General features: G+C 40.7%; 1 protein-coding gene across 6 annotated transcripts in view; it reads left to right on the top strand.

The window, feature by feature from the left end:
- Positions 1–14,740, top strand: part of SYT1 (synaptotagmin 1) — a 316,371-nt gene extending 301,631 nt beyond the window's left edge. For all 6 annotated transcript variants that reach the window (XM_021385239.1, XM_021385240.1, XM_021385242.1 and 3 more), the window contains 2 exons: positions 6,839–6,972; positions 11,623–14,740. In XM_021385239.1, the coding sequence (XP_021240914.1) occupies positions 6,839–6,972; positions 11,623–11,829 (341 nt within the window). In that variant the 3' untranslated portion in view covers positions 11,830–14,740. The remainder of the gene's footprint in view (positions 1–6,838; positions 6,973–11,622) is intronic.

Raw genomic sequence — 19,733 nt, forward strand, 5'->3', positions numbered from 1 at the left:
GCTTCATGAGCAGTCAGCTCCTCCCTTTCTGCTGCAAATACAGAGGAGTGAGGTTTACTGCTTTGATGATTGTAGTTTGCATGTAATCACATTTACAGAGTGCCTGGTTAAGCTGCTTTGGTTTTGCACCAGGGCATTATGTGTTTACATACAGGCAAATCTTAAGGAGCATTTTCCTGTTGGTTCAACCCACACTTAGTGCGCTTCATAAAATTATTTGTTTTGCCTCTGTGCAGCTATAGTGAAGTGAACTGCTTGGATGCAAGAGAGACAGATCAACTGCCCTTGCTCTGGCAGTAAACTTAATCATAAGCTCATAAGCACTAATTTGCGCTGTTTTTAAATAAGAGTTTTGGCTTCTTCATTTTTTCAGTTTTATGCTACTTCCCCCATCTGGTGTTGTAACATTTGTTGTTATGTTCCAGTTGGAAGCACTATGGGTGGAATTACAGACTCATCTGCTGGCTGAATAGCCCTTAGGCCTTTGTGAACATTTCTGTTTCTACTGTCAGCTCTACATGCTCAGCAGTCTCAGTTTGGGATTCTCAGATGAGGGAATTGCTGGCTCTGCTGTCAGTTTTACAACACCTCCATCCTCCCAGAGCTCTCTGCTTCTCTGAACTCAGCATTTCAATAACAACTTGATACTCATTTAACTGCACGACTGTTATTCCGAGACCGCTTTGCTATGCAGCCATTCACCTTTTTCATTGTAACAGGGGGCTATTGTTAGTTCTTGCAAATACTGATTCCTCTTCCCCAACTTTAAATGGATTATTGGAATTCATTATTCCTATGAGAATCGATCTGCTGTTACTGACCATGAATTGACAACTGTTTTCATGTATAAATTATCCATTCTTTGGATAATTTATATAAATTATCTACTCTTCTGCTAAAGTTGCTCATGGAAATACATTAACCAAAATCATCTAACCTGCTACACCATGACACGTAATGGGATAAAAAAAGGGCCCTGAGCTGCATCTGGAGCAGTCCACCCACAGGGCACAGATAGAAGTTAGCACATCTAGTATCAGTCTTTTTGACTAAATTGGTTACAGCTATCAGTGGCATCTGACACTTGCCTGGGCTGGTTGCAGTTTCTGAGCTCAATTCATGGCCACGGGGTGGTGCTGGGAGAATCTCCCAGGCACACAGCTGAATCCTCAGCCCACTTAATAAAGCCATTTTTGAAAGTGTTTTGCTGGGATCCGGACTGGCACAGATGCCACCACCGGAAACTGCAGCAAATACTTTTGCTACCCACATTTCCCTTGTGCATTGATCAAGCACTGGCTGCAGCTCAAGATCTGGCTGATAACATCAAGTACTCTACAGCCCAGTGGGGTTATGGAAACTCCAGTAAGGTCCCTAGTGGCTAAATGGGAATGCTAGCTGAGGACTGGACATTAAGTAGCACTTTAAATAAAACTCAACGATGCTGTTTTCATTGAAATGTTGTGGTTAAGGAAAAAAAAAAAAGAAACACCACAGAACCTATGTTTTATGCGAAGAGAATTCCTCCTAATAAGAATGTTTTTCAGTATTTCTCTTGGGATGTCAGCTGCTGCTTGAAAATTGCATTCCACTTTCCATGTGCTTATTTGTGGAGGAAGGTAGAAGGTCCAGTAGCTTGCATCAATGAATATAAACCAGTATAGAATGTACCATAGCACTTGCACTCCTTCTTAGAAGTTGTATCTTACATTGCTTCTTCTCTAGATAACACGTTTTCCCCCTCTCTGGCTTTCCTTCCCATTCCGAAATTTTCAGTTCATCTGAAAAATATTGACTTAGGCAACCCAGGCGCAATATCACTCCAAACTCATTATGTCATAGGCTTTAATTATCCCCTCTCATCCATACATGAATACACAGAAGATGAAAAAGTTAAGGCAAATTATCCATGGCGTGAAAGCCACAGGCATTGCATGAATCATTCCTCTCCTGAGAGAGAAGGGTTTATAGGCCCACAGAGGGAGGAAGTCCCATGATTCTTGGGAAAAATTAGCAAACCTGTGGGAACTACTGGCAAAATTTGTCCTGCTGTGCTCTGCGGGTGCAGTACTGAGTCCAGCCCTCCTCCTGCCTTGCTCAGAGGCACTGGCCTTGTGTTCCCACCCTGCTGGTTGCTGCAGGATGTGAGTGATCCCAGCCCTTTAGCGTGGAACTGACAGCCCTCCCTCCAAGTCACCTCTGCCCTAACTGTGAGTGCGGAGCCATTTCTAAGGCTGTATTTCCAAGTCTGATTTTCTTTACTTATTGAATCAATTTCTGAGTTCTTCAAGAATTTCTTCTGCTTCCCGAAATGGAAACACCACTGTCTGCTGACACCTTTGCTCTAAATGTCAGTGATGTGTGCTTTGGCATGGGCTTGGCATCAATTTTCTTCTGGTGGGGAAAAACGTCTGCTAATTAGCACCCAGTTAGCCTGAATGGTTTGAAGACAAGAATACACCCGGAGGCAGTTCTGGCACTCTATTTCTTTTCAGTTTCTACATTTTATTTGAGTACATCTTCTTATTACACTGTTTCTCATATGAAACTTTACTCAGCTGTATGTATGACTAGTTTGTTCTGGCTCAGCTTTTTCCTCTTAATCATGTTAGGATTCCTCAAGGCTTGAGGAGGGTTTTCTCTGATCCCACTGCACAGAGATGTGTGGGATTTTTTTTCTTTAAACTGTTACTCTCCCCGCACGCGGGTTGTGGACTATAATTGCACACCTAATCAAGTCCAGTGTTTCCCCTGCAGCATTTTTCAAATTTGTCAACTTTCTAGCTGCTTGCTTTTCATATTACGGAAGCCTTACAAATATTTATCAAAGATCAGCACCATCCTTATGTTTGCATTCAGAATAAGCCACCGTAGTAAAGCCATGCCAAGCTGAGTACTTTGTTGACATTTTTCTGCTGAAGATCCATACAAGTGGAAATTTGTGTGCTGAATACTACCTGGAAAATGATTTTTCATTAACTACTGATCCCTGTAACATATTTTTCATCTTAAAACTCACTGTCAAACAGTCTGAGTTCCACTTTTTCCTCAGATATGGTCATTAGCCATGATTTTCTTCTTTTGCAATGTAGTATTTTCTTTCAACTGCCAGTTTGCTTTTTCTAAACCCCTGATAATTAAGTGCATCTTATCTATGGCATGATGATAATGAAATAGTCATTATATTAAGAGGATTCTAATTGTATATGTATGCTTCATAGTCCACATGAATCAAGACATCTTTACCTGATATTACATGCCATTTCAATTATCCTTTAAATAACATATTGGCATCTTACTGCAAACTTCAGGAAGACAAAATATGTCAGCTTGTCACCCAGTGCTTTAAAAGCTGTTCAGCCACTCTCCCTTGAGATGTTGTTGTAAAATCTATAATGCACAATTAGTTATGAATTTTACAGCTTTTTAGCATTTGTGGATAGACTGTTAATGAGCGAATGAATTACACATTTTTTTTTAATCCCACACATTGCTTAGTGTGAATTATTAAGCAATGGATGCACAGCCATTCCATCTTCTTTAGCAGAGGGACATCTGTAGCGCCCTGGATGCAATATCCTTCTTCCAAATGGCTGGGTAGTGTAACGCACTGGGGATGTGATGTGGACCTAAGCCCCTGCTTACTCAGAAAGAACAAAACTGTAGGAAAAAACAGAGTGATGTTCACCTCTTCTAACTCTAGCTTTCTGCAGTATAACTGTTCACATCCAAGCTAATAGGCTAACTTGCTTTTTGGGGTACAATCCACTTGACTAAAGACAGATATCTACTCTGGAATTAGATAATTATCCAGAGTATACAAAGGGAAAAGCTTTATCATTTTCATTGGCATTGGACGTAGACATTTATATGTGGTCAGAAGAATTGTGCCCTCTTTGCCCATGCTATGCACTTAACGTACCATTTATCATTGCTGGGTTTTAATATCAGTGCTGTCATTCTTACTAGTCTTACTTATTCTGTGAGACTATTTACATATTAAAGCATTACTCAGCATGAGTAATGGTGCCAGCACTGAGTTTATGCTGCAAGTAGAGAGATGTTTCCATTCGCACTAAGCCTTATCTCAGAAAAATCACTGGAGACTGTCGCTTCTCAGAGGTTCTGCTTGCTTTTGATCATCCTCCCTTCTTCCAGTAATTGACTCCAAGCAGTTTCGCTTCCATTATTTGGTGGAAAAGAACCCATCTTTTTCAGACACTTGTGAAGTTGCAAGGAAGTCTGTGTAGGTCGCATGCAAATAGATTCCTGGAGAGCTGGTGGAGGTTGGGCTGGTGAGGTGGGTTATGGGAGAGTCTAACTGAAGGAGTCATGTATTGGACTCAGAAGAACAAAGAGGGGAGAACGAGGTAAGGCCAGGATCATTCAAGAAACAGAAAGTGGACGTGCAATCTAATGAGGATAAACTCAGCTAAAATCTCTCATTCATTCATATATGTGAGTTGGATTCCCTACTCTGAACTGCACTGTTTTTGTGATTAGTAAAGGTATTTAATGCATTCTTCCAAAACTCAAAAAGAAGAAACATGACTTCAGTTAGTTGGCTTTTTACATTCATATTTAGTTTGGCATGACAGTTTCACCATATGATGAAAAAAACTGAGGCTTCTGTATCACAGAATCACAGAATTGTAGGGGTTGAAAGGGACCTCTAGAGGTCACCAAGTCCAACCCCCTGCAAAGCAAGCCCCCTACAGCAGGCAAACACATGGTATCACATGGTTTGTGCCCTTTTGTGCTCCATTTGGGACCTCTGCCACTGACATTTCTGCGTGACAGTGGCAAGAAGGTATACCACTTGGATCTTTCCTACTGAAAAAACTGGCATTTGCCTCAGCTGAACTCAAAATACCCTGACGGACAAACATAAGAAACTGATAGGATGTGAAAAAGAAGCCACAAAGATCTAACTTATTTGCATCGTCCTGTGGCCATGAGTTATCCACTGTCAAATTTTGCTCTAATACCAGCAGGAAGATAGAAAATCTGTTAAAGTCAATAGAAGCAAATAATTGACATTGAATGTACATGTAATCCTCAAACATTCATATATACTTGAATTCTAGATTAAAGTATTTGTCCCAAAAATATGGAATGTTTATCTAGATCAGAATGTATCTGCATTGCTATGTAAATCATTACAGTAGAGTTCCTTGTGGGCATATGAATAATCATCAGATGTTCATGTTATCTTTGTGCAAGCACGGGTCACTAAATGATTGGCTCATATTGATTACATTTATTTTAATAGACTTCTTCAGTTCTAATCTCCTCAATAATAATTGATTACCGCACTACTTAACCTCTCAGCCTACCCTAGTTACTCAAATTGTATTTTAACATCATTATATCTCATTTTTTGTGTCTTAATGCACTACCACTGGCTCCTTGACTACAAAACTTTCTTAGTATAACTATGTTAACTATACCTAAAACATCATTTTTGGATGTCAGAGCTGTTGTGCAGTCAGCATAGAGCCTCAGCAAAAGCAATCAGGTAGATGAGCCTTTTCTCAATTATCAGCTAATTTGAAGGAGTCCAGGTTTGCCAGTTGTCCATCTTCAAAACACTGCATGCCATGATGTTGAAAACAGTATTTCAAAATTTTTTTAGAAAGAATTTTGTTATCTTTTTGCTAGCATTTCTGTTCTTCACATTTCTGCTCTGCCCTTAATTCATACATTGTGCAGTGAAAAGGAACCCTCGCAATTCCTTATCTAGCCTAGAGCATAAAACTACCCTGATTTAGTTTATCTTTGAACTTGTGTCATTTGAGGGAAAAGGAACCTTAACCCTCTGTGAGGGTGTTGGTGAGATTTCACCACAAAATCTTGAGAAGCTATTCCAGCTTTTGCAGTAACCTCAATACTAAGTATGTGTCTATTTCTAAGCTAAAATTTGTCTAGTTCTCACAGCCATTGGATTTTATTAGACCCTTGTCTACTCTCTTGAAGAGTCCACTAGCAGAATTATGTTCTCTTCCCAGACATACTGTAGGTTGTAATCACGTTACTCCAAAACTTAAAACTGTCTCCAACTCCTATTGCCTGTGGTTCCTAGGCACATTTCTGACTGTAACAGGATACAGTTATTGTTCTCAGACCCTTTAACCATGAATTTCATTGGAGAGTAAAGCACGGATTGTTCATAATTATAATATTTAGTTTCAACATTCATTTGTCATTCTTCTTCTGTAGCTCCATCCTTTTCTCAGGAGGGACATGAGAAGCCCTCTCCTTAGACAGCTTACATTCAGTTTCTCTTAATTTACGCAACACTTGATGTATGGCTGGTAGGTGTTTTCTGTAGCTCCATATACAGCTGCCTAGAGGGATGGCTTGCCTCACCCTACATCAGAGTTCATCTACCTAAAACCAAAGGAGATACGTGCCCAAATTTTGCTGACGGTACCGTACAGGTTGTTGAAAAAGATGTGAGCTTGAGATTTCAAATAGTGTTTTATGGTAGACATAAACAAAAATACAACAGAGCTCAGGGTAGGTATTGCTAATTAACACCAGGATCATTTCCAAGATGCTTAATGAAATGCAGAACAAAGTTAGGTGGAAATTTTCCTTTCCCTTGCATGGCTAAGGAGATGGTACATTAAATATTTTGTACCTTTTCCATCGCAAACATTTTGCAATTGTATAGGAGTTTTCCTGTGGTGGAAACTAAGACTGTTTAATTACAAGCTGCTTGTTGCTAAAGATTTTTCTTTGTTTTTTTCTTGAGTCTTATGTTTGTGAGATTAAATTTTATAGAAAGCACACTGAACTACCTCTCTTACCTCTACCTCTTCTCTTGATTACCTAGATCCCTATGTGAAAATCCATCTGATGCAAAATGGTAAGAGGCTGAAGAAGAAAAAGACGACAATTAAAAAGAATACTCTGAATCCCTACTACAATGAGTCTTTCAGCTTTGAAGTACCATTTGAGCAAATTCAGGTAATGTCAAACAGTGTTTTGTCTTCTCTCTGCATTCCATTTCTCATTCCTTATAAATATTTAACAGGAATCATGTTAATTATCACATGTGCATGCCTTCATTAGCACCTAGGTGCCAGCCCTGTGCTGCAGGCGATGAGTGTGAACTGCTTCAAGAGGGAAATGATAAAATGTACAGTACTTATGAAGCTTTGATTCATCAGTGAGAAATGAATAACTGACATTCTATGTTAACAGAAATGGATTCTGAAAAAAAAAATCTTCAGGGAGGTAGCAAAGGAATCTGCCTACAAAAAAAGTACAGGGATAAAAGAAAAGTCCTATACTGTAATTTCCCCCAAATTATTGGAAATAATAAGTCAGTATCATTGATCACAGTTGTGTTCCCTATGCATTTTTAGGAACTGTTTGTTGAAAGTACTGCAGCATCTCTGTCAAGTAAATTACGTTATTTAAAAACTTTTTTTATAGTTACCCATCACACCGTGAAAACTTTTTCAGTGGTTCCTGCATCTCTTTGATAAAGACATTTGAAAATCTCAGGGGTATCTGTTTTCTTGGCAGCTCAGTGCAGCTCCAGCAGTTCCTCCTGTGCTGTTCCTGAGGAGCTCAGTTCCTAAACCAGCTCACTGAGCTGGAGGTTGTCTCCCCTAGTTGTGGAAAATACCAAGTGACCACGTCACCATTACTCAGGGACTTGAATACCTACCTTTGGGCTACTAGGAGGCAAATCACCTCTTGCTCATGTGAATGAGATTTAACTTCTCCTCATGTTAACTAACATTTTTCTCACAAGAGAGATGATCTCCTTAACCATCTCAGGAGGCATATGGGAAACCTGCAATGAGTTTACTCCCATCCCTAACTGAATTTGAAACTTGATCTTCAACATCTTAGCAAGTACTCTCGTTACTTGTGACTATGGCTTGTTCTGGGAGTGCAACACTCATTGTTTCATAAAAAGCTGAGTATATGTTTGACCACAGAGCATCAGATCACCTGTTTGTGGTATGGATCACTTGGAAAAGGTGAGACTTTGATCTCTGATCTGGTTTGTGTAATGTAAGTCACATAAAGATCAGTTGGTACAAGCTGCCTCCATTTTTGTTAAGCCTTAGCCATTAGAGTTAAGCCGTTTTTCTTCTTTTGCTCACTTGTTAGAGCATTCTTTGTCAGGGCAAGATGCATTGGTTTAAATATCCCCAAAAGAGAAAAGAACTGCATGCTGGCTTCCTAGCCTCCCAGGAGGCTCTGTGACTATGCAGACATGAAGCAAGACAAATTCTTTTCTGGATGGAGCTCAGTATAGAAAGTGTTCTTTCAGGGGCCTCCCAGTTTGAAAGACAGTCATTAAAAGTCTGGGAATACGTGATTTTTGTGGATTGTAAGAGAGCTCTTACACCACAAGTTAGGTCGCTTGCTGCTATGGGGGTTGAAATGGCACTGGTTAAATGTACAGCCAACAGATGTTAGGGAAAACTGCAAGGCAACAGAGACTGCAAGGCAGCCTCCTCTTGATTAGGAGAGAGCCTGGTAAGGGTTTTGGGAATCTCCATCTTGATTCTGATAGCAGCTACACTGGAGAGAAGTCCAGAAGCTAAAGCCTACCTTTCAGCAAAAGCTGTGTGCTTGCCTTTTATTGGCTTGGTTCTGACAAAGGTAATAAAGCTAAACAAGATGAGGCACTAGGAATAGTGACTAGTATGCATGACTGGCCCTCCTAGGAGCCTTTTGATACCCCACAGCATAGATATAGATGTCTATGGACAGGAGTCAAAAAGTAGGAAATCCTGTGGGGGCTAATTCCCATTGATTTTAATGAAAGCTGGTCGTTGTCTTGTGAAACATCTCAGAACGAGCATCAGAGGACCAGAAGCTAAAAAGAGATCAATCATATCGAGCCTCTCTGGAACGTCTTTATTTCTGAATAGGGACGGGAGTGGGGAACCTGAAAGGATACCTCCAAGTTATCAAATCTGAGCTTTGGCATGTTAACACTTCTGTGGGTGCTTGGCTATTTTGCCCTCTAATCCTAAATCAGCTTAGTGAGGTGGACCCAGATCTTTTAAAAAAGTGTTGTAATTTAGCTGTCTAAAATTTTACTGTTTTTTAAATAAGTTTATTACAGTGACTTATGGCTATTTCCCTCGGGATATATATAGCCTCAATTTAATGATATGTAGTCATGGACTGTGGTCATATGCCAATGTATTTTGGGATTAGTTATGAAAGACTATATTTAGAAGATATTTCATTATGGTCACTGTAGTAATTTCATCATTAGAAAGAAATACATTTTAAATGTTGTTTAGACTTATTATGGTAATCACTACAGTTAATTCATATAAAAGTCATTAAGAAAACTTTGGCAGTCAAATAAAAAAGTAATGGCTGTACAAATTTTGTGATGTCTGTCGGAGGGCAAAGGAAGAGTTGGTGGAAGTAGCTCAACAGCAGCACCTCCATGTAGTTTTAAATGGGCCAAGCCATGTGATAGTAATAACGCATTTGGGCTCTTAAGTGAAATGAGCACATAAGCAAGCGGTATGTTGAAAGGCAATGGGAGAATACCACTGGGAAATCAAATCCTTTTCCTGCAGTCAAATCAAGTACATGTTTCACCGCTTTCAAGGCAGACCACATCCATAGGTAGCAAGGTCTCCAGGCCCTCCCACTCCAAAGAATGGCTAATCATGCCAAGGAAACTGCTAATCCAAGTACGTAGTAGCAGAGGTGGTGCTTTCTACTGCACCTGCTGGATTTTGCAGTGCAGCTGTTCCCTTAATAGGTGGTACAAAAGTTCTGAGACGCTTACATTTCTCTGTGGGTTTAAGTCAGAGGCCATGCAGTGAAAATCATTTCGGCGTTAACCATCTGAGCTACCTTTTCTTCCATCTTTATAGATCAAAACCAGTGTCTTTTGTTTTCAGTGCTCGCTGCTGCATTATGATTAACATTGGAAAAATCCAATAATAACGAGCCCCAAGCTTCTAAATACAGCAGGCAACTTTTTTTGTACCGTAAAATAGTACTCATGTCTGTGTTTTATATCAGTGACTGTATCATGCATCTAAAACATAAATGTTCATTTGGGGAGGTACCATCAACATTAAAGTGAGTGTATTGCAAACAGCAAAACTGAAACATCATTTTGGCATCTAGAAATACTTGCTTGAGGATATCTCTGTATATCATGAGTGCTCTGGGGAGAGAGAATCTTGAGTTTGATGTACACTTTTTTCATCAGCAACTATATAAATACTTCAGTGCTGGTTGGAATTATTTCTTTCTCTGGCTCAGTGAATGGCAGAATCTTGTAAGCGAGTGGACGCTATAAAACAGACCTCAGGAGTCTGATCTTGCAGAGATACTTAAGGGTTACTTTTAAAAGATAAATCCTATTGCAAGCAGTAAAATTAATTGTGCTAGTAAGAAATCCAGACTGTACACATCTTTAAAACCGTAAATTTAAAAACCTGATATTTGAGAATAATTTTTGTTTTTCTGGAATAAACCTGTTTCAGTGCATTTATTCCTCCAGTTCAGGAAGCTCACATTCACATAGGGAACTGTGTATATTTATCAGGGGATGGAAAGAAATCATGAAAAGAACTGTGTGTTCAACTTTAACAGGAAAATCCCTAAGGAGAAGCATTTACAGTTAAGTAAAATCAGCCCAAGGCTGTTTAATGTCTCAAATGCTGTTAAGGAAGAATACCATTCCACTGAAGGTGAAGCTGTTTGTGCTGTTTCAACAAATCTTAACAACCTGATGGAGAGGACCATGTGCATGGATATGCAAATGCCTGCCTTGAACTCCGCCTCTCAGTGTGCCCCAGCCCAAGTGAACAGAAACTGGGCTGTGAGCTCTGAGAGATGGGCTCTCACAGTTCTGTGTGCCAGAGCTTACTGCTCCTACAGCCAAGTGGCTCTGCAGCACCGACACGGTGGCAGGCCAGACACCGCTGTGCCAGAGCCTCGAGACACCATGGCTTCTTCTTCATTCCAGCTCCCTTGAGTGTGAAGCCTCTTTTCCTGACTCCTGTATAGTACAGATCTATCATGTACACATGTACATGAGCTGTAGGGGCTGTCCTCTGAATTATTTCTGAAAACAGCAGATTCGCATGCAGGATAGATAGGAAGGAGTTGTTTAGAAGTAGAAAGAATAGAGTACAACATTGGAAATGATAAGTTGGTGTAGAGCCATTTCTGAATTGTACCTTCTAAGTTTAACTTTATTTATTTATACAATAATGATGTGTTTAATTGCACTACTTTTTAATTAGCTTAGCTTAAGATCTCATTTTTAGCCCTGCAGACTTCAAGCAGTCTGGTTTTCCAGTAACAACGAGAAAAAACTATATGTTGTTAACCCGTTAAAGGAAAAAGTCAACCTTAATTCCCACATGACACTCTTTGATGCAGAGGGGTGAATTTCAAGTTAACTGTGAGGTCCAGAGTAGAAATACATCTGGAAGGCTCACAGAAGCAAAGACAAATGTTTGAATTTGGTTATGGCTGGAGGAGCCTCCTCTGGCAGTCCTGTGCCTGCTTGATTTGTGTCTACGGAGTCTCAGTTGTAACCATCTGTGCTGAAATTCCTCTCTGCCCTCTTCCCCTCACTGGTCTTTCTCTGTCTCATTGTAGAAAGTGCAAATTGTTGTGACTGTTTTGGACTATGACAAGATTGGCAAGAACGATGCCATCGGGAAAGTCTTTGTGGGCTACAACAGCACTGGAGCAGAGCTGCGGCATTGGTCAGACATGTTGGCCAACCCCAGGCGGCCCATCGCACAGTGGCACACCCTACAGCCCGAGGAGGAGGTAGATGCCATGCTGGCAGTCAAGAAGTAAATGAAATTAAATTAAAGAAGTACGAAGAAGAAGAAGCCTTTCTGCATTTGCCCACATAGTGCTCTTTAGCCAGTATCTGTAAATACCTCAGTAATATGGGTCCTTTCATTTCCAGCCATGTGTTCCTGTCACAGATCAGTTGTACTTTTAAATTCCTGTTTTAATTTGCACAACTTTAAATGTAGAGAGCCTTCTAATGGCGCTTCATTTCACCACTGCCCCCCAGATCTACTCTTCTTTTAAGCAATATGATGTGTAGATAGAGCATGACAGAAATTATTTATTGTATCACACAGTTGTATATATACACCAGTATGCTGAGAATTTATTTCTAGTTTGTGTATTTGTATGTTGTAAGCGTTTCCTAATCTGTGTATATCTAGATGTTTTTAATAAGATGTTCTATTTTAAATTATGTAAATTGACTGAGATATAGGAGAGCTGATAATATATTATAGGGTAACTATTGTATCGTCTGCATTCCAGAAAAAAATTCCAACTTGTAAGGCACTAGTAGTGTTACACTGACATCTTAAAGGACAACTTAAATCTGAGCTTTCAACTGGACCATCCTAATAACAAGCTACGCATACACAGTGAATCTTGGAGGGGCACATCCAATTGGTAGACTTCTTTCACAGGCAACTTAGCATGATCTGAGCAGCTCCGTGGCTGACCTCAAGGAGATGTAGCCAGAAGCCAGGATATCATTTTTTTGTATATATTCCAAAGCGCAAACATAACAGACTGAAATGGCTTTCGATTGAAAGTTGAGGAAGCAGTTCCATAGGAGGCAACAATTTCATCTCACGTAAAAGTAAGAACATTGCAGAGGTTATGCGGGGAGGGGGGGATGGGAGGGGGGAGACGCAGCGGTCACAAAACGCTGCCATGAAAACAAGAGTAGCTCTCCGTTATCACCTTTATACAAAATTTGCATACTGTGAATTCCATCCACGATTTCACATTATAATGAGTTTGCACATTAGACTTTGTAACAAAATATTTTATTATACTAACTCAGATTAGAAGGAATGCAGAATATTTTTTAGACACAGCCGTGTGAGTTTATTATACAAAATAGTTTCATGGTGAACAGACAGTATTGTAATCCCATCAGAAGATGACAAAATTTAGCCATAGTTCTAAATGCACTTCAAAGTAAGCCAAAAGAGAACAGCTAGTGACCTTTTATATACTATTTATACTTAAGTTTTAATTTGTCCTTTAAAAAAAAAAGTGAAAACAAAGAACAAGTTCTAGAAAACTGAAGCAACCTCTTCTGTATACTAGATGCTCGTTTCAGGAGGAGTTTTTAAATGTTTTCAATGTTATTATGTAGTAAATGGCACTATTATGAAGCTATTAGTCATTCCATAAGAGTCTTGAAAGACTGCTCTGTGTATCACTGTGACTGCCGTGTGTGCTTAGAAATGTAGTTTTCTCAGTGGATAGCAATCAATTTATTCCGTAGTGATATTGTAATAATACTGCCATTCCCTTCTACTGCACTGCCGAAGGAATGCATAGCACAAGCAGTTCTAGTTATTACGGACCAATTTAGAACTGGAGAGCTATGCAGGAGTCAAGGAGGCTATACTGAATGGGTTGACCACGCAGCATTTTGTCAAGCCCTGTGCAATATTCCACATTTCCGACCTCCCTCGCCCTTGCCCCCCGCCGCTTTACTGTAGATAGCCATCGTACAGCTAGCCAGCATGTCATCTCAGCTTGTACCATCTCATCAAGTCATTTAGGGCATCACTTCTATCCCACGTACCGTCCTTTGAAGCCCCTCGCTTGTCTTTCCTAGGTGTGAATATATTTATAATGCTTTGAAAAGTGAATTATTTTCAGCCATGCAAACTACCCCAGAAATGTGGAAATGCCACACCTTTTGGAGGGAGACATGAGACACTAACACTTTTCTCGATTGTATCTAAAAGAAATTATTGTAAAAAAAGAAAAAACGATGAATGTAGTCGGAGAACTGTGGACTGAAAACGAAATTCTGCACCCTCCCTCAAGGCTCTGCTGCTGAGAGAGCTGTGGCAGCCTGAGGTCAGTGCGCTGATGGCCACATGCCACCATTTTCAGTGCATGGTGGGAAAAAGGAGCAGAAAAGTGAGAGGAGACTAAAAATACGGATCTCTCCTCACCTCCAAAAGTAAGTAGCAAGACCCATTTTCTTTCTTTTTTACATGAAACATGGAAAAAACACAAGTGAGACATTTTCTGATAGAAACAGGCGCATACATGCAAAGCATCAAGCTGGAATACTTTAAAATCTTAACCTTGAGGACCAAACCCCACCAAAGAAAAGACCGAGACAGTCAGCTTTCCAGCGTAAGAGCAGATATTCAGCTTCATGGTCTCAAGCTTTCAGTTGTTCGTTCAGGATAGCTGCAGGTTCAAACTGCCAGAACTGATTCATTGTGTTAAGGTATTCTTAATGCTTTTTCTTCCTACACTGCCAGACTGAATGCCACCGTAGAATTGGTTTGTAAGGTACTACGATTCTCAGAGACTGAACCTGCTATTTGACCAAGGTGACATTTTCATCCTCAAAGAAGCCACATGTACCTTTCTGACAAAGCTGTGTGAAGTATTAGAATCTGATGCTGTAGAAAGATCCTAGTTGCCTTTGTGTATATTTACTGCCTGCTTGAGTGTTTCTCTGTGTGGGTTTTCTCTGTATCTTGTAGAAATGTTTGGGGTGTTTTATCCTGCCATATCGCTCGTGGCCCGCGAGCTGACAACTTTAGCCGTATTTTACCTTCATTTTTGATGAGGTGGTTTATATTTTGTTTCACTTTGTGTAGTGACTTCCCACAGTAGAGTTTTCCAATTGTCGTTAAAATAACATACATATTACACAGATATTCAATAAAAATGTTTTATTTCCTGTTGATGTTTCAGTGTTTCTCTTTTGATCTAAAATTAAAAAAATGAAAAGACATTTCACTCACACACCTTAGCACAACCATAAGCTCAGCAGTATTGCAAGTGCTGTGGCACCAGGCCTGTAACGGGGGTTGCGGGGTCTGTCGTAAGGCAGTCACAGCCAGTGCTTCTCCAGTAGGTGAACTCTGCCTGCACTGCAGATGAAGTTGTATTCCCCTGCTCTCCCAAGGAGGCTATTTGCCTCCCAAAACATCATTCTCTAACAAAACACAGAGTACTTTCATACCACGATGAAAACGCCAAGCAGTTACCTGTGCAATCAGTCCTCTTCCAGCCAAGTGCAGCTGTTGTTTGCAGAGAGATGGTACGTTTTAACTTACTCCAAGAGCTACTTCTAAGCTGGCCATAAAATCAAGCCTCCTGTAGACTAAAAATCATTAGAGAAGGGACAAAAACTTTATGTGGGAAAAACGTTAGGTGAGGAGTTGAATCCACAAATGATTGAACAGCATTGTACTTCAAAACCACTGAATTTCCTGAGCCTACCAACAGCAACAACAAAAAACAACACAAAAACCTGTAGCCACATTTGTTTTAAACACACATTTCCACAGCAATCCTTTTGCTGCTTTTTCTCCCAGTCTCCAAAGAAATTTAGCCATTCCTTTCAGGAACCACAGTAATTACTGATATGCACCACTTTAACCACTGTCGTTGCCCGCACCAGGAGCTCACTGGGACAATTTTCAGTTTACCCATTTCCCTATTCCCGTTGCTCAGAAACTGCTCTTTTCTCCCAGCTGTTTTTTTCATCTTGAGTCAAGGAGCACCAAAGGGCCTCGTGCCACTTCCGTCCTCAGCACGTGAGCACCAGCTGACATCTCCCAGTGGGCCTGGTAGGTTTGCCAGCATTCCTCTTCTTCCAGGATTGTCAGCAAGTCTGCATCCGTGGCTTGACAGAGCTGCTGTGAGATGCTGCCTATGGGTCTGCTGGAGCCGAAGTAATGCCCCTGTGGTGTGCTGCAGTTCCCCATAGATTCAGGCAGGTGCCAAGTTAGGGAGGCATGAGGTGCTGCTGCTCCTTTCCTCGCCATCTAAGCTGTTACATTGCTCAGACCAAGCATGTACTTCCCTAAGAGCATCAGTTTGCTTAAGAACAGACCTAAATCTATTAAAGTCAATAACTAAAAATACTTTGATCCTGGCTCCCTATGTTATCAGCTGTTTTGGCTGTTCTTGAGAATAACAAAATAACAACTTTGTCAATCAAAACCAGTTCTTCCAACTGGGCTAATCAGTTAAAGACAGTTATTACAACTAATGTAAGAAAAAATGCTTTGCATAATAGCTGTTGTACTAAGTGGGAAAAGCAGCAAAAATTACCAATTATATTCAGTTCATTTAACCCCTAATCAACTGTCAAGAAAAACATTCTTCCCAACTGACAGACTGTTACCAAAGCAAAGGATCCACATCTCTTGATCACTTTTCACATCATGAGTCAATGAAAGTTAATTGCCTGTTAGTTATGCAAAGCAAGAATTAGAACATTGTATTTTCTGATAACCCTAACAGTCAGTTTATTTATTTATTTATGCACTACTATTTTCACTCCAGGCTTCCAGTTTAGTTTCTTGTACACGTGCTGTCCTGCTTTTCAGAACACACATCTACCAAAGTCATGCCCAGCCTCTATTTTCACTGTCAGCTCGGACACTTATTCATTTGGGTATTAAAGAAAGCACGGAAAGGGGGTTTTCTGTATGTACCACAAGAACTGTTACTCAGTTACTTTTACCTTATAGGCAGTAAATCTTTCTATGATCAATAGAGAGAATACTTTTAATATTGTGCCAAAAAGTAGTGCAAGACAAAATAGTCCAGAGAACAATTTATGGTACTGTGTGACTGAGACCTGCGGCAGTATTTTCGAACACAAAAGCCACACTAAGAAGTTTATTCGACATTGAAAAAAAAATGTTTTCTAAATGAGAGAATGATCTATTCTTGCATAATATTGCTTATGAAGAGGGCACATAGACTGGGGAGGCAAAGACCATTCTTCCCTCCTTTTGGGCTGAGGAACAAAGGGGCACGTGGTTTAGTATTTTTCTTCTAGACATGCACTATGCAGTAACATACCAAGATTCTGAACAATCATTTAGACGAAAAAAAAGTTAATAAATTTCATCTTCTGATAGAATCAGACTCACCGTCTTGACAGATGACATTTAATTTCCGTCATATATTTCATATCTTTGTATACTTTTATTACTTACAACAAGGAGAGCTCTCTGTATGCAGTGCACTGATGCTATGCACCAAAGAGAACCAACATCAGTTTTTCTCAAAAACAGATGAACAGTGCAGCAAATATTCTCTGCAGCAAAATATTCCCTGATCTGACAATCAAGGTTGTCCCACAACCCTTCACAAACCTCCCAAATTTTGCTTGTATTCCCTCAAAGTCCAGCGACACTTCTGTCTTTGTACTTCATTGCACTGATATCACTGTGCTTCAGATTTTGAGGCTCTTCCTAAGAAGCAGCAGCACCCACTAAAAGGTTGTTCCAAACCACTGCCACGAATCTGTCATTGAAAAATTCCAGGTTGGCCTTGGGCTGTATTTGTCTGCTCCCTTGGACCACTCGTCACGAGGAGGAGGATTTCTGGCTGCAAATCCTGATGGTAAGCCTGGCAGGTTGTAGCATGGAACATGCCGCTGAAGTCAGTTAACTCAGCCTTAGTCAGAAGTATTATCATCCTGGTGAACTCTGAGGCTCAGTAACTTGCATCCTACTCAAGATGCATTTTTTCATCATAAAACCGGCAATATTATTAAACTGTTAATGGGGGAATATTTTCTGTGATATCCTCAGAGTCAAATATCTTTCCGTTCTTTTCGTTCCTTCATATGAAAGGTTACCTCTGATGCTTAACACAGTTAAGAATTTCTAAGGTACCTCTTCAAAGTTAAGAACAAGCGGCTACAATTGCTTAATTAGCTCTTGAATACATATCATAGAATCATAGAATGGCCTGGGTTGAAAAGGACCTCAAAGATCATCGAGTTTCAACCCCCCTACTGAGTGCAGGGTCGCCAACCACTAGAGCAGGCTGCCCAGAGCCACCTCCAGCCTGGCCTTGAATGCCTCCAGGGACGGGGTATCCACAACCTCCTTGGGCAACCTGTTCTAGTGCATCACCACCCTCTGAGTGAAAAACTTCCTCCTAACATCTAGCCTATATCTCCCCTGTCTCAGTTTAAAACCATTCCCCCTTGTCCTATCACTATCCACCCTTGTGAACAATCATTCCCCTTCAAGTTTTGGAAGGCCACAATGAGGTCTCCCCAAGTCTTCTCTTCTCCATGCTAAACAAGCCCAGTTCCCCCAGCCTTTCTTCATAGGAGAGGTGCTCCAGCCCTCTGATCATCTTGGTGGCCCTCCTCTGAACTCATTCCAAGAGCTCTGCATCTGTCTTGTACTGGGGGCCCCAGGCCTGGACGCAGTACTCCAGATGGGGCTTCACAAGAGCCGAGTAGAGGGGGACAATCACCTCCCTCTCCCTGCTGGCCACTCCTCTTTTAATGCAGCTCAGAACACAGTTGGCCTTCAGGGCTGCCAGAGCACACTGATGGCTCATGTCCAGCTTCTTGTCCACCAAAGTATGTGTTCTTACTACAGATTTCATCTATACCAGAACTAGAGAGAAAACACCTAGTTACAGATCTGTACCAGAATAAAGATGATTCCTATTTAGGCCACATATCACCTTGTGTTTGAGCCTCCCAGGTCTGCCAGATTAAATGCTGGGAAGATTCAGGTTACAGTCATTGATTTGCTCCATGCTTCTGAAAAGAGTCTTTTTCCTAACATGAAGAATGACATCTCCCACTCCAGCCCAGTGATAAGAAGAATAACTTCTTAATGCTCTCATTCCTTGGATTTAGCACAAATAAATAGCTGTCCAAAAGGTTTGAGCACCGTGACAATAATTAAATCTGCAGTAATTATTAATGCAGTAATAGCAAGCAAGAAAAGCAAGTAAGCTTCTCCAGTTGACATTTTAAGTACAGATAACACAGGGGAATGTATGGTAAAAATGCAGGAAGAAAAAGAAATCACTTGCAGATCAGGGGCCCAAATCTTTGTCTCTTTCCCCATGTCCCTGTTACATCAAAAGAGCAACAAGATCTCTTCTAACTAAAATTCGGATCCCGTTGTTTGCTCTCGTTTGTGTTTCTTCTTCTAGCTGAGCACAAAATCTTGATTGATGATCGTTCTCTTGCTTTCCTTCCCATGTTCTACCTCTGCTTAGCTAACTTTCCCTTCCTTCCTAAAGTTTATTAAACCACTTGTCATGGTTTTGTGATTTTCGGTTATTGGTATTCCACATCATAACATCATGTAGTGGATGTACCTAGTTCTCAGAAGAGAAGGACTACTACAGTCCCCACGGCACTTTGCTCCTCTGTTACCATTTCCAGCCGGAGGGAAAAGATAAAAGCTCGCAGTATAAAAACTTGCAGATGACGAGACCTCGTCCCTTTTTCCGCCCGTCTCTCGTCTTGGCAGCACCTCGCTCTCCAGCCGTCTTATCGTCGGTAGTAGAGTAAGGCCTACCTTGATTTTGGGACATTCTCTCTCTCTGTATTGGATTTATCAGCTTAAATTGTAATTATATTGTATTATAGTGTGTTGTTTTGCATTCCGATATCTTATTTAGTAAATTAGTTTGTTTCTCCTCAGATTGTTGCCGCTGTTCTTTGCTCTCAGGGCCATCTCCTTATCCTTTTCCCCTTTTCCCTTTTCCTGGGGCGTGGACCTGTGGATCCCCCGTCCCCTTCGTCACGGAACCAGGCCGAACGCCCGTAAACCATTGACACCACTCACCCTGTGACAATTGGCACCTAACAATATTGGCACCTAACAATCTCTTAGGAACATGGGCTGAGGAAAAAACACTGAGCCACAAAAGCCTTCACAACCAGTTAGTAT

The sequence above is a fragment of the Numida meleagris genome, chromosome 1 (assembly GCF_002078875.1).
Source record: "Numida meleagris isolate 19003 breed g44 Domestic line chromosome 1, NumMel1.0, whole genome shotgun sequence".
NCBI lineage: Eukaryota > Metazoa > Chordata > Aves > Galliformes > Numididae > Numida > Numida meleagris.